General features: G+C 41.7%; 1 protein-coding gene across 3 annotated transcripts; it reads left to right on the plus strand.

The window, feature by feature from the left end:
- Positions 1 to 2,451: 2,451 nt before the first annotated feature.
- On the plus strand, positions 2,452 to 13,094 carry Sc5d (sterol-C5-desaturase). Of its 3 annotated transcripts, none has more exons than XM_008826018.3 (6): positions 2,452 to 2,607; positions 4,719 to 4,844; positions 7,886 to 8,103; positions 9,144 to 9,276; positions 11,354 to 11,454; positions 11,774 to 13,094. In XM_008826018.3, the coding sequence occupies exons 3-6, from the start codon at positions 7,894 to 7,896 to the stop codon at positions 12,227 to 12,229; spliced, it is 900 nt and encodes a 299-aa protein (XP_008824240.1). In that variant the 5' UTR covers positions 2,452 to 2,607; positions 4,719 to 4,844; positions 7,886 to 7,893; the 3' UTR covers positions 12,230 to 13,094. The 3 variants fall into 3 exon arrangements, with proteins under 3 accessions (XP_008824240.1, XP_008824241.1, XP_008824242.1); XM_008826019.3 differs by having other exon boundaries at positions 2,478 to 2,607; positions 4,733 to 4,844; XM_008826020.3 differs by having other exon boundaries at positions 2,487 to 2,607; positions 4,781 to 4,844.
- Positions 13,095 to 13,611: the final 517 nt, after the last annotated feature.

Consider the following 13,611-nt stretch of genomic DNA (forward strand, 5'->3'; position numbering starts at 1 on the left):
TGGGATGACTGTTCTCTGAGGTTGGCTGCTTTGCATCCCTCTGGTAGGGAAAACTGGTCTGTTTGGGGGCCTACTTATGTCTTTAAAGTTTCAACTTGATTATGTGGTAGTTGGCTTGAGTAACTCCATTTTGGTTTGGTCTGTTCTGATGGTCCTACTGTATGAACTTGATCCCCAAACAATGGCCTCCCATCACCTCTGTTTAACAGGGGAAATCCTCTTACTACTAAATGAACCTGACAGGCAGGCTTTATCCTAGATCAGCCACAAATGTAGGGTCCTTGCAGTTGGCAAATATCCTTTGAACCATGTATTTATTATCCTCAGGAATGAATGCAAAAAATCTTTAAAAAATTATTTTTAAATGTATTTATTTTTTATGTCTATGAGTGTTTTGCCTGAATTTATGTTAGTACACTACATGTATGTAGTGCCTGTGGAGGCCAGAAGAGGGCATTGGATTCCCTGGAACTAGAGTAACTAATGGTTGGTTGGTAGTTGTCTTGTGGGTACTGGGAATCAAACCCACATCCTCTGGAAGAACAGTCGGTGCTTTTAACTATTTAGCCATCTCTCTAGGCCTAAATTTAAAAATCTTAATTTCAAAGCTTGTGAGATGAAATGAGAACAGGAGCAGGGGAAACAAAGAAAAAGAAATATGATTCTAAAAGTAGGAAGTGGGAGCCATGGTGTGGTGCCACATGCCTTTAATCCCAGCACTCAGGAGGCTGAGGTAGGTGGATCTCTGTGAGATTGAGGCCAGCCCAGTCTACATAGCAAGTTCCAGACCAGCTGGGGCTACAGGGAGACCCGAATCAAAACCACAACAAAACAATAATGCCAAAGTAGGAGATGAGGCTGAAGAGATGGCTTAATTGACAAAGTGCTTGCTGCTCAAGTGTGAGGACTTGAGTTCAGAACCCCAGTATCCAGGTTGAAAAAAAAAAAAGTTGGATGTAGTGTCCTGCTCCTGTAATCCCAGCACTGGTGGGGTGGAGACAGGAGGATCTTTAGGGTTTGCTGGCAGCTAATCTAGCTCAATCAGTGAGCTCTAGGTTCAATGAGAGACTCTGTCTCAAAAACTAAGGTGAAGAGTGATTTCTCGCAATACCCCATGTTGACTCTGGCCTCTGGGTGCACACACACGCACACAAATGCATACATATGCATATACAAAAAATAAAACTTGCAGGCATTCATATAAAAGGCCTTAATGATTTGAGTCTAATAATTTCTCTCCTTACTTGTAATATTTGTAGTGGAAATGGAAATTATCTCCTTCAAATGTACTCATCTCCTACAATCAGAACTTCTTTTCCATTGCCCTGGAGAAAGAGAGTCAATTTGAAGTCAGATATCCTTCTGATTGGTCAACACATAGTAGTTCTTAAACTTTTACCAAGCACCAGAATCACTACACAGTTTGTCAAAACACAAATTGCTGAAGCCCTTTCAGGATTGGGATCCAGAAGGTCTGGGGCAGCTCCGGAGAACTTATGTGTCCACTAGTTGCCCAGATAGTGTTGATCCTGGGTCTGGAGAGACTTTGAGAACGACTATAGTTGAGGCTCCTAAGAAAGTTGATGTGAAAATGGGATCACTAGGATCCATGTTTGAAAGGCCAACAATCACAAAAATAAATAAAGCTATACTTGCCCACCAAGGCACACCTCTTGGAACTCACAGATTTTAATTTTTGTTTTATTCTGCACAGACTTACTTCACAAATTTTGTAAACGGAATTTACCAAAGGTCATTATTTCAATCTAGGCTCTTGCCCCAGACACCAAACAAATCAGAACAACCCAGAAGGGCATCTCTCATAAATGCCACTAAATCAAACTGACTTTTGAAATGCCCCTCATCAAAAAGGGGTTGGGGGGGGCACTCACAGCAACCAAAGAAAAGTGTCTACCAGAGACCACCAGGTAGTAAGTCCTCTGAAAGTAACTGTGAAACACCAACCTTTTTTATCCTTCTTTTATAGAATGAATGGGTTGCTGCCTAGACTCCTTAATCCTGATTTGTGAATTTGATCTTTAAATTGGTTTGATTTTTGAGCAATCTGAAAGAATGGAAGGGCCCATATCCATACTTTCATTATGTCAGCATTTAAACACCTCTGAAAACCGGTTCGGGTAGACCTAAACATAAAAGACTTGCTCCAGGGATGTGAAAATATTAGCAAACTGATGAACGTTTGAGACACTGGGCGTGGGAAAATGCCTCTGCCATTCGTTTCAAAGGAAGTGTCACAGAGTTTTCTATTTAGGAAGCCTTGCACAAACCCTGTAAGCTTGCTTAGGAAGCAAGTGGACGAGCACGCACAGGTGCCGCAGCACTTCCCGGTGTGGCGCGGCGTGAGCCCCGCCCCAGGAGGTGGGGGCGGAGCCGCGCGCGGAGACCACGTGACCTCCGAGAGCCGAGCAGCTCCGGGTCGCGCGATCCGCCGTCATATCAGCTTATGGCACCGGCCGCTGATAGGCCGGCCGCCCAGCGCGTGGGCGGTGTTCCGCTCCAGTGGGCGGTGTCCTCTGGCCTTAGCGCGCCTACGGGGACAGCGGGTACCGCAGTTGTATCCAGAGCGGACCGCCGGGACCTGGGCAGGTAGACGCGGCGCGGGCAGCGGAGCACCCTCGGGGGCCGGGAGGCGGGCGGCTGTGGGGAGGGCCGGGGGCGCTGGTCGGTGGTCCCTGGATGCTGGGCAGGTGCGGGGACACACACTGCCGGGTGGTCCGCATCCTCGGCACAGGGGCGGGGGCATCCTCGGTGCTTGGTCGGATCGCGGGTGGCGCTGGGTGACAGCCAGACCGACACCTCGGGGCCTCGTGGAGACTGGCCTGTCGTAGGGCCTGGGCGTGGAGGACACCGACAGAGGGGAACCGTATCACCACCAGCGCTGGAGCTTGTCCGCTGCTCCCAGATCCAGGGGAAGTCTTGAACACTAATGCTTTCCCTTGCGATGGGCTTCGTTTTGGACTGTCCTCTTACTAGGGAGGCGCTAGGGAGAAGGAACTAGGCTAAGAACCGGTCAATATCTGTTAAGTATTGCAGCCTGATGAGGTTAGTGGCCAGCTCTCAGCGCTTGTAGATTACTAGGGAGAAAATCTTCAGCTTCTTTTAAAAAACCAGCAACAATAAACATGCATGTTGGTATGCCTACCGAATTGCAGAGTATATGAGAAAGTGGTACAGGTGAAGAAAAGAAACTTGGTCTCAGTAGAGAAGTTACCAGACTGGAACATGGAGTGCTTTTGGTGAAAACTTTTCTAGGTTAGCGTTCTTCATACCAACATCTGTTGCTTTCTGAGTATTTAGTAATAAGTACCTAATGAATACATGATCCTTGCTATCTTACTCTGTGCTTTTACATTCATTATGTAATATAATTAGCATAGGCTTCTCAGGATTTCTCAGCTCTGTAACATCCTGAGAGATAACATTTGGCACTGGGGAGCCAAGAGAACAAAGGCTAGAATTTACATTCCACTTTCCAGTTTTTTTAAATTATTCCTGGCTTCAGTTTCTTGTATATAAAGTTGAGATTATATAAGTACATAAATAGAGCTAAGAAATTGGGTGAGATTACAATCCTCCACTTTAAAAGCAGTTAAAAGGCAGGTGTAATCTGAGATCTCAGAAGGCTGATGTAGGGAAGACTACAGTTCCAGGCCAGTGGAGGCTACATAGCAAGACCCTGTCTCAAGAGTGGAAGGAGAGAGGCTAAAATAATATCTAATTTCCCATAAATGTTAGCCATTATTTCTACACTTTTTTAGTTAAGCAAAAAAGGTAATAGTAGATTACCTTGAATAATAGATTCAAGTTTTCTAAGCCCCATAGTGTATTTACTTATCCCATGCGGGGATGGAACCCAGGGCTTTTGGCATATTAGGCAAGCAGTCTGTCACTCAACTGCATCCCTAGTCCTACTGTTTAATTGTTAACTGTGCTTTTAAAAATGTGTTTGTTTCTGCAAAAGCAATGTAAGATTTAATATAAACTTTGGTTTCAAGCAATGCTATTTCATTAACTTAGGTTTGATGGAGCCTCTGACTTTGAGGGCTGTAACCCACAAAATTATATGAACTTTAGGTACTTATCACTGTGTGGTACTTGACTCCTGTTAAATTGCTTTTTGAATTAACAGTGGCATAAATGATGAAAGATATGTGTTAGTACCTAATATTTGCTGTAAGTTGTTTTTCCCCTGACAAAGTGAGAGAAAATACTTGTGGTTCATATCATAAGGAAAGGCCTAGGTCCTTAATAAACAAGCTGCTAGCTGGATGCAGTACTGCGCACCTGCCTTAGCTACTTGGGAAGCCGAGGTGGGAGAGTAGCTTGCGTAAGGGAAGGTGAAAGGGAAAGGGAGAGGGAGAAGAGCTTTTAGAATTTGATTTTTATGAAGAGACTAAAAAGTCCCCGGGGGACAATGGGAAAAGGATGAAGACAGATCATTCACGAAAAAGTGTAAATTATTTCAAATATATGAAATAATGTTCAGCCTCATTTATAGCAAGATGCCCTTTCTTTCCTATTTAAGTTGAAGAATATCCAAGAGTTTGATGATACCCTCTGTTGACCAGATGGTAGAGAATAGGTACTGTCCTCCATTGTTTTAGGACTTACAAAGTGTTTGACTCCATGGAGAACAGTTGAGCAGTAGGTATCAGGTTATAAATGTTTCTCTCTGATTGCTCTTCTACTTGTAAAAGTTTACTTAATACAGGAGGAATCACCATCTCAAAGTCTGGAAAGTGATTTCTTTTGGCTTCAGATTCGGCACTCAAACTCATTTGATGACAACTCCTGACTCCAAGTGACTGGTGCCACCTGTCCAGGTATTCCTCCCAGAGGGACCCTTCTGGCAGTGTTTTGCTTTTTTTGTGGTTTTGTTACTTTGTACTTAATTTCAATATCAAATGTAGTTGAAGGCAGCCTGATGGATGAGAGTGAGGATGAAGCTGGCATTAGTATAGCTACTAGAGCAGGGAATTGTTGGTAGATGCTAGTGTGGTTATGTGTCTGAGGCATCCTACTGAAGGAGATGGTGTGCCGTGTGCATACATATACCATCATGCTTTTCCTAAGCATAATGTTCCTTGGTGAGAAAGGCTGTATCCGAGTTAGAATGGAGGAAAAGTAAGTGCCAGAAACATTTTTAACATGAAGTCAAGGTGGAGGACACACAGAAGCGTTGTCTGGGAATAAATTCCCAATTGCCTTCATTATAGTTTCAAATATTTTTCACTGCCCTGCTTCCTTCATTTTTGATTCTTCTTAATATGCATCATTCAATGGCAGTTTTTCATATATGCTGTCTGGTTTTGTGATCTACACACCATTAGCAACATCTGTTTACTTCCTTTACCGTTACGTTTACTTAATCAAACATGATTAGAATCTTCATTTTTTTGTCCTAGGCACTGCTTTCTTATTGGTCCTCCCTGCCAGTTAAACTTCAACAGTTTGTCCTTCTAGCCCATAAGTGAGCTTGCTGGTAGTATGTATGCACACTGCACACCATTTAACCTGTCTTTTCTCCATCCCCCTTACCCAGCTTCTTGATAGCCTTGTAGCCTAGTAAATGTGAAAAAGTACAACCTTCTCCCCATTAAGGGGAGAGAAAGGCTTTTTAGCTTCCCTGAAATCCCCAATGAGAGGACTGTTGCTGTCTCTAATTCCCTAGAAGACTTTTTCTTAAGGCTTGACTTCCATTGACTGACTTAAAACTTGCTGGGTGGGAACAGGCACACTCCTGGGAGTTTGGGGAGAACCATCCTTGTTTAGCAGCAGAGGCAGTAACCAGAGAGAGCCTGACCAAAAATTTTTAAAGGAAGTATGGCAGAATGAGTTGCCTCCAGGAAACATTGCCTTCTGGGGAATCTGGAATGAATTCTACTAACTTGGCTATGCACAGACTCAAAAAACTAGAAGGCCTGAATCCTTCATCTGTGGCTACCCTTGAAGATCTGGGTGAGCAGGAAGTGAAGGCCACAGAAGTATTGAAATCACAGCCCACACCCCAGTGGAGCTGAGAGACAAGTTGGTTCCAGATGGTTAAAATGAATGGGACTCCATGGGATGCAAGAAGTAGGAGCAGTAAAGAAGTGGCCCCAGCGGCCTGCTTTTCACGAGAGCCCTTTATCTACTCATTCAGGAAGCTCAACATGGAGTTTCTTCTTACAGCGATGAAAATGTTCTGAAACCACATGATAATAATGATTGTTAAGGTTTCGAGAATTTACTAAAGAGTTAATGAGTCATCCACTTTAAAATGAAAATTACATCAATACAATTGCTTGAAAACAACAGGAAAAAAAGATTATTTTTAAATAGATAGAACACACTCCAGGATATGTATTAAGAATAAGAAAAGAACCTCACAGTGTATGTGTACTGTACTGACGTTGTAAGGGGTGAGGGAAGGGTAATTTCACAGTCGCTATTACATGTTTTAAAAAAACACCATTAGTGGGCTGGGTGCTTTAATCTCAGCACTCAGGAGGCAGAACCAGGCACATCTCTGTGAGATGGAGACCAGCCTGGTCTACATAGTGAATTCCAGGCCAGCTGGGGCTACAGGGAGACTGTCTCAAAAAAAATAAAAACAAAATAAAGATTCAAAGAAAACTGATAAATACAGTGTATAGAGAAGTGACTGGAAGCGAGAATACAAATTATCCTTTTTGTCAATATGTCATTTTGAACTACGTATATGTATTAATCTTTGAAGACCTAATTATGAGAATTAGTGGGAACATCTTGTGGGGAGCCCAGAGTTGCGAACAGATGTATTTTTCTTTCCTATAGGTTATTTTATTTCATGACTTGATATTTATATAGCCCAATATGTAGCAGTAAAAGGCTGTTTGAATACCTGGAGTCTGATGTATTTTGGCAGTTCCCACACTGGCTTTTTGGTCTTTAAAAACTCCAGCTATAAATGAGAGGTATTTTGGAACACTCAGCACATTTTCTCTACCAGTGTTCCTATGAGGAATGAGTGTGGAACTCTGAATCATCCGTGTTGTAGTCGGATCACAAAAGCTGGCCACGTGCACAGGAGCATGTGTCTAGAGTAGACTTAAGGTTTGCAAAGGTTAAACATCTGGAACAGAGACTGGCAGTTTTTCCTATAGAGAACCGGATACTAAATAGCCTCAGCTATTTACTCGAGTGGAGTAACTGGGCCCCTCTTGTAGCGGGGAAGTAGTCAGGGGCACTGGGACAGCGTGTAAACATCTGGGTATACCTGTGTTCCAGTAAAGCATGTTTACAGAAGGGCTCTGGCGGGCAGCATGTTGCTAGCCTGAAACTTAGAATATGAATAATAGGAAGAGAGGTGCATTCTAGTTGTTCTCCCCACCCCCACCATCCCTACCTCAGTGCTGGTTCTTGAACCCTGGACTTGGTTGCATTAGATTACCACTTAGCTACTCCCCTAGTCCTTCTAGAGAATTCATCTCAGGATCAGCATTAAACTAACAACCACTGGGATATGATTCTTTTAAGGAGAAAGGTAGCTGGAGCTTTGTGGCTGAAGGAGTAAGCTGACCATCCTGGTACTCATTCATTCCCATCTTTACAACCTGCTGTGTTACCATTAGTTGTAGTAAAGAACCGTAAGGTGGAATTAGAGCTGGGATACACCCCTTTCCAGCTCTATGGCCTTAGAAGCAGTTTCCTGAGCCGCAGTTTCTCTAGCTTCAGTGCTCTTGTGTGTACTATGAAGGGCCTAGAGGTGATTCGTAGATCCCTTCTGCGGACTCACACTACCTATGATGGTTCTTAAATTGGGACCTTTGTATAGAGGTTTGACGAAACGTGCCTTATAGAAGTATAGATGTGAAGCGTAAACATCCGCATGTTTGTCCTTCAGGGGCTGCGATGGACCTCGTTCTCAGTGCTGCAGACTACTACTTTTTTACACCGTACTTGTATCCAGCAACATGGCCTGAGGATGACATCTTCCGACAAACCATTAGTCTCCTGATTGTCACAAATCTCGGTGCTTATGTCCTTTATTTTGTCTGTGCAACACTGAGCTATTATTTTGTCTATGATCATTCATTAATGAAACATCCACAGTTTTTAAAGGTAAGAGATTTTCTAACCGCTATTACAGTAAATATAAGCTATAATATATTTGAGTTTTCAGTTAAACTGGTTGTAACCATGAGAAAAGGTTTTGAAAACAGGCCCCCAAAAGGTTGGATATTTTTCTAAGGACTATCACCTCTTTTCTGTAAATAATAAATAAGTAAGTAAGTGAACCTAATTGTTTTCTCTTAGCCTAGAATTTTATTTTGCTATGCACATAGATGAGAATAGCCTTGCTGATATTGATGAATAAATAAATGTACATATGCAGTTACTGTGTTTATATAAATATTTTAATGCTTGACTTCCATAAACTGAAATACTTCCTAGGTATGGTTTTTCTTTGGTTGAACAGGATTCAAGTTCAGGAGTTTTAGAGTTGTTCACAACTGGGTTGGAATAATTTTCTATTTCAGTTACTGGTCTTTGTCAGATACTCCTAAGACTGAAGAGTTTTGGAGGAAAGTTCATTGTGAAAGAAGTGATTATCCCATAAATAGAAACTTAGAATACAGATTGGGTGGGGAGGAGAAATGGTTTCAGAATTCAAGGGATGTACTACCTTTGCTCAGTACAAAAGGAATGTTTTTATTACATAGTCCTATGTATTAAAGTTTTTAGAGTTTGGAAGTCTCTTAATATAAAAGAATTTCGGGACCTGGAGAGATGGCTCAGCGGTTAAGACTACAGTATGCAGCATCCATGTTGGGCAGTCCACAGCTGCCTGCAACTCGAGTTCCTGAGGATCCAACAACATCTTCTGGCCTCTGTGGGCACTGCAGTCACGTGCCCATAACCTCAAATAGACACACCAGTACACATAATTAAAAATAAGATATAAAATAAAATTAATTAAAAAGAGAAAATTCAGGGGTAGGGATATAGTTCAGTGGTTCATTGCCTAGCATGAGCAACCCCTAGAAGCAGTATGAGAGAGCGAGAGAGAGATACCAGTTCAGGACATTTTTATGATAGTTTGTTAAACATAGATTTTGTGTGTGTGTGTGACTTTTCAATATTGAAAATTTCATCTTCAGAATCAAGTCTCAAGAGAGATTAAGTACACTGTCAAGTCTTTGCCGTGGATCAGTATCCCTACAGTCTCACTGTTCCTCATGGAGTTGAGAGGTTACAGCAAACTGTATGATGACATAGGAGACTTTCCAAATGGTAAGCAGATACTGGGAGGTCTAAGCATGAGTAAATGCCTCTCTCTCTCTCTCTTCCTTTTTGTATTTGTGTGTGTGTGTGTGTGTGTGTGTGTGTGTGCATGTGTGTGCACGTGTGTGTATGCACAAGAGGCCAAAGGGCTACCTTGGGTGTCACCCTCAGGAAAGCTCTCTACCTCCTCATTATGTAGCCCTGGGTGGCCTGGAACTCACAGAGATCACCTGCCTCTCCCTCCTAAGTCCTGGAAATAAAGGTGTATGCCACCACACCCAGCCTAGTATACCTCCTTTTTAGACAGGCTCGCTTTAAATTGGCACTTGAATTTCAGGCGCTGGGATTGATGACAGGCGTGTGCCTCCACAGCTGGCTTATAGGTTACTTTATTCAAAGAACCAAACCTGCATCTTTATTTGAAATTGTCCAGTTGTTTTTACTGTTTTTGCTTTCATGCATTCACGTCTTGCCTCATGTATAGACTTTCAGTTCCACTGTCAATTTAAAAGTCAGCTTTAGATGAAATTGTGCCTGAGGGAATACTGGACTGATCAGGGATGAACCCTTGTGTTTGTTTCCTGTGAGCTTTAATTCAAACTTCTGAGAAAGTAATTGCAGTAGTCTGTGGAAGTTAGAAAACTAGAAGCCTCACTCTCCTGCTGCTGGAAACGCCAAGTCTTTTCACATCAATCCTCCCACCTGTGGCTCATGCTTCCTTTTTTACATCGAGCAAACACAGTGTTGCGTGTGCAGTTTGCACTCTGATGGTTTTCGTTCAGTAAATACTGACATAGAGTATATTAGTTGTAGTAGTTTATTGTGTAGATGGAAGGTCCTACTAAGAAGAACTTTTATATATATATAAAAATATATATTTCATTTATAAACAGTCTTCTATATATAGGAAGAAATTAACAGCATTTATTGAGATTGATATTTGCTGGCAGCAGTTCTGAGCTCTGCCCATGTATCACCCACTGTTTTCTATGGAGTTCTGTGGAGTAGGCACTGTTGGCACTCCTTTTGTAAGTATATTAGATGAACAGTGTCAGGAGCATCCCTCTGTTGTTCAGCAAATAGAGGTGGTTTCAGAATTGTGAACCCAGATTGTTGGTATGAGAGCTCAACATAAGAGGTGCTTATTTAGAAGAGGCTGCAAAAAAGTATTCCCTGGGGTGATGAATTGTAACGAATGCATGGGAGGATGAATGGAATTGGAGAGAAGGCATTCTAGATTTGCGGGCAGTGTGAACCAGGGTCAGAGGTAAGACACACCAGGCACTGAGAAGTTAAGCACATCAGCCTGGTCACGAGAGAATTACCAGGAGGATGAGGCTGGAGTTACCAGAAAAGGGACACATTATGGGATGAGTATTAGAGTTAAGGTATTTAGTGGAAAACTGTTCTAGGCAGGGAGATACTGCACAAAGATATGGTTTAGGAAAGTTAATATGAAAAAAAAACCCAATGGAGTAGTATTTTCAAAGATTGAAGTAAAAAAGATCTCTTAGGAGCATCCTGTCTCGTGGGTATCTTTGTAGTGTAATTAAGGAATACTTGGGCTGGAGAGATGGCTTAGTGATTAAGAATGCATCTTGGACCTGAGTTCGGTTTCCAGCATCCGTATCACGTGGCTCACCGCCTTCTTTAACTCCAGCTCCAGGGAATCCAGTGCCTCTGGCCTCCATGTACACCTACATTTAGATGCATGTACTCACACACAGACACACATAATTAAAAATAATAAAATAGGGCTGGAAAGAGGGTATAAATGCTCAGGCTCACAACAAAAAAGACACGAATAATTAATTTAAAAAAACTGTATAGACATTTTTTATGGCTTTGTGTACCAGCTAAAAATTCAATTTAAAAAAAGAGAAATTAATTAAAGGTAGACCATTTCAAGTTCTTAAATGAGGGGGAAGTAAGAAAGTGATCAGATTCTAGGGAGACTGATTTGAGTTGGTCGTAACAGCTGGTCATGTTTGAGTTCAGGACCCCATTTTGCACTTAGGTGGACACGTAATCGGCACAGAATCCTGGAGCCAAGCTTTGACTTGGTCTTCCCTGTCCTCTCTTCTAGGTTGGATTCAACTCATTGTTAGTGTGTTCTCCTTCCTCTTTTTCACGGACATGCTGATCTACTGGATTCACAGAGGCCTGCACCACAGGCTTGTATACAAGGTAGAGTTATTTGAATGGGAAAGAGAAACAAAAAAAAACCCACATATTTCAGCAGTGTAAATGTTGTTCTCTGGTTCCCAGGAATTTCTTCACCTGTATTAAATACCCAGCCAGCTATAGTCATTGAAGGTCCCAGTACATTTTGTTTGCTTTCTTCTTTGTGGACCTGGAGGGACTGTGTTAAGATTTTAACTTTGGGGTAAAGGAGGAGCGACTGCCATTCCAGTTAGGGCATTACTGCCAATCCAGTAGCAGGAGTGTGGAAACAAAGTTCGCTGTACCGTATGAGTCACACTAACCATATTCCTTTCTTCCTCAGCGCATACATAAGCCTCATCATATTTGGAAGATTCCCACTCCATTTGCGAGTCATGCTTTTCACCCTGTGGATGGCTTCCTTCAGAGTCTGCCTTACCATATATACCCTTTTGTCTTTCCACTTCACAAGGTGGTTTACTTAGGTTTATATGTGTTGGTTAATATCTGGACGATTTCTATTCACGATGGTGATTTTCGTGTTCCCCAGATCTTAAAGCCATTTATTAATGGGTCGGCTCATCATACAGACCACCACATGTTCTTTGACTATAACTACGGACAGTACTTCACATTGTGGGATAGAATTGGAGGCTCATTCAAAAATCCCTCGTCCTTTGAAGGCAAAGGACCACATAGTTATGTGAAGAAGATGACGGAAGGAAAGTTCAATGGCTTTGCAGAAAATGGTTGTGAAAATGAAAAATTAAGCAATGGAGAATTTACAAAAACCAAATAATTTATTGCCTGATTATTCTAAATATTTTAAATAAGGAAACAATCTGCACACAGCTCAGATACAAGTAAATGGTGTCATTTGAACATCAGCATTGTGTGTAGTGTTAAGGAATGGTCCTAATGCTAAACTGAGGGAAGACACTGGGAGGACCAAGATGTTAATTACATGGTTAAAATGTCAGACATTGGTCCAAGGGGCAGCTTGTGTCTTTTCAGCCAGCAGACTATTTTAAATAAGACAGAAAATAAGCTATTGAAGGGACTAGGCTATGTCCTTTTGCCTTAATCCGCCCTGAATATTCATTAAGAAAAAAAAATTCTTGTGCTTAAGAATACTGAGAGTCAACACCATAACCGAGGAATACCAATGTGAAGATGACCCCTTGTTTCAGAAATGGTTGATTCTTCATGGGTGCCGTGACATTGATTACTTGTAGGACTTCATTCGAATGAAGCATCAGTGTGAAACATCTGGTGTAGATGTGCCTGTGTCTGTGTTTTACTTACTAGCTGGTGTAATAAGATTATTTTATCTTCCTATATGTAGGTCCCTTATTCTCTGGGGGTATTATCAGATTTTAATGATGAATAAATAAATGGGATTTTTAAAAAAATATTAGCTCTACCATGATTTAATGCAGGTTATTTAACGGAGGACACTTATGGTTATCATGTAAACCATTATTTTAATAAGAATACAGATATGAATCTGGATGTTGCTTGATAGAACATAAGGTGTCTAGGTGACACTCCCAGCATTACTGACTTCTAATGAAATTGATGCACTGCACTTTTGATATATTTCTAAATTACAAGTCTGACTTTTTTCTAAATAAATTATTGCCAAATATTTAGGCCTATCTGAAGATTTGTTTTGCAATCTCATTCTCCTGTTTCTCCCTTCACTTCTCCCTACAGCCTCTTTTAAGTGTGCTTTTCCTCCCACAGACATATTCCTAAAGTGTTCTGTGTCGTAAGACAAGTCCATGGGGGAGGGGTGTACATGGTTTGTAAAGGTATTTCATTAGTTGAATATGTAGAAATCAATAAAAACTGATTATGACTGCTGTTTCACTCAGTGATTGGAGTTGCCAGGACTTTTGGAGCTAGGTGAGTCACAGCTGGTACCCAGTGCAACCTTTGTTTCTCCATCTGATAAGGGGTGAGTCACTGCTTCCATAGTAAGACCAAGTGTGAAGCTGTCAGTCAAAAGAACTGAGGATGCTATTCATGCAGTGATGATTTCTGCTTTTTTAGGGTCAGGGGTTGGAGTCATTCAGCTAGGTCCTCAATAGAAGTCTAGGCAGAAAGGTCTAGAAACTTTCACCTTAAAATTGGAGGACAAAAGACATTGAAATGAGCCAGAAAGAAGAGTAACAGAAG

This window comes from Nannospalax galili, unplaced genomic scaffold (assembly GCF_000622305.1).
Source record: "Nannospalax galili isolate Female #2095 unplaced genomic scaffold, S.galili_v1.0 scaffold229, whole genome shotgun sequence".
Lineage (NCBI taxonomy): Eukaryota > Metazoa > Chordata > Mammalia > Rodentia > Spalacidae > Nannospalax > Nannospalax galili.

Excerpts from the sequence above, each read along its gene's own strand:
- Sc5d (XM_008826018.3), top strand. The coding sequence starts at position 7,894 with ATGGACCTCGTTCTCAGTGCTGCAGACTACTACTTTTTTACACCGTAC. Across the intron at positions 9,277-11,353 it reads CATAGGAGACTTTCCAAATG|GTTGGATTCAACTCATTGTT; the intron begins GTAAGCAGATAC and ends CCTCTCTTCTAG. Across the intron at positions 11,455-11,773 it reads ACCACAGGCTTGTATACAAG|CGCATACATAAGCCTCATCA; the intron begins GTAGAGTTATTT and ends TTTCTTCCTCAG.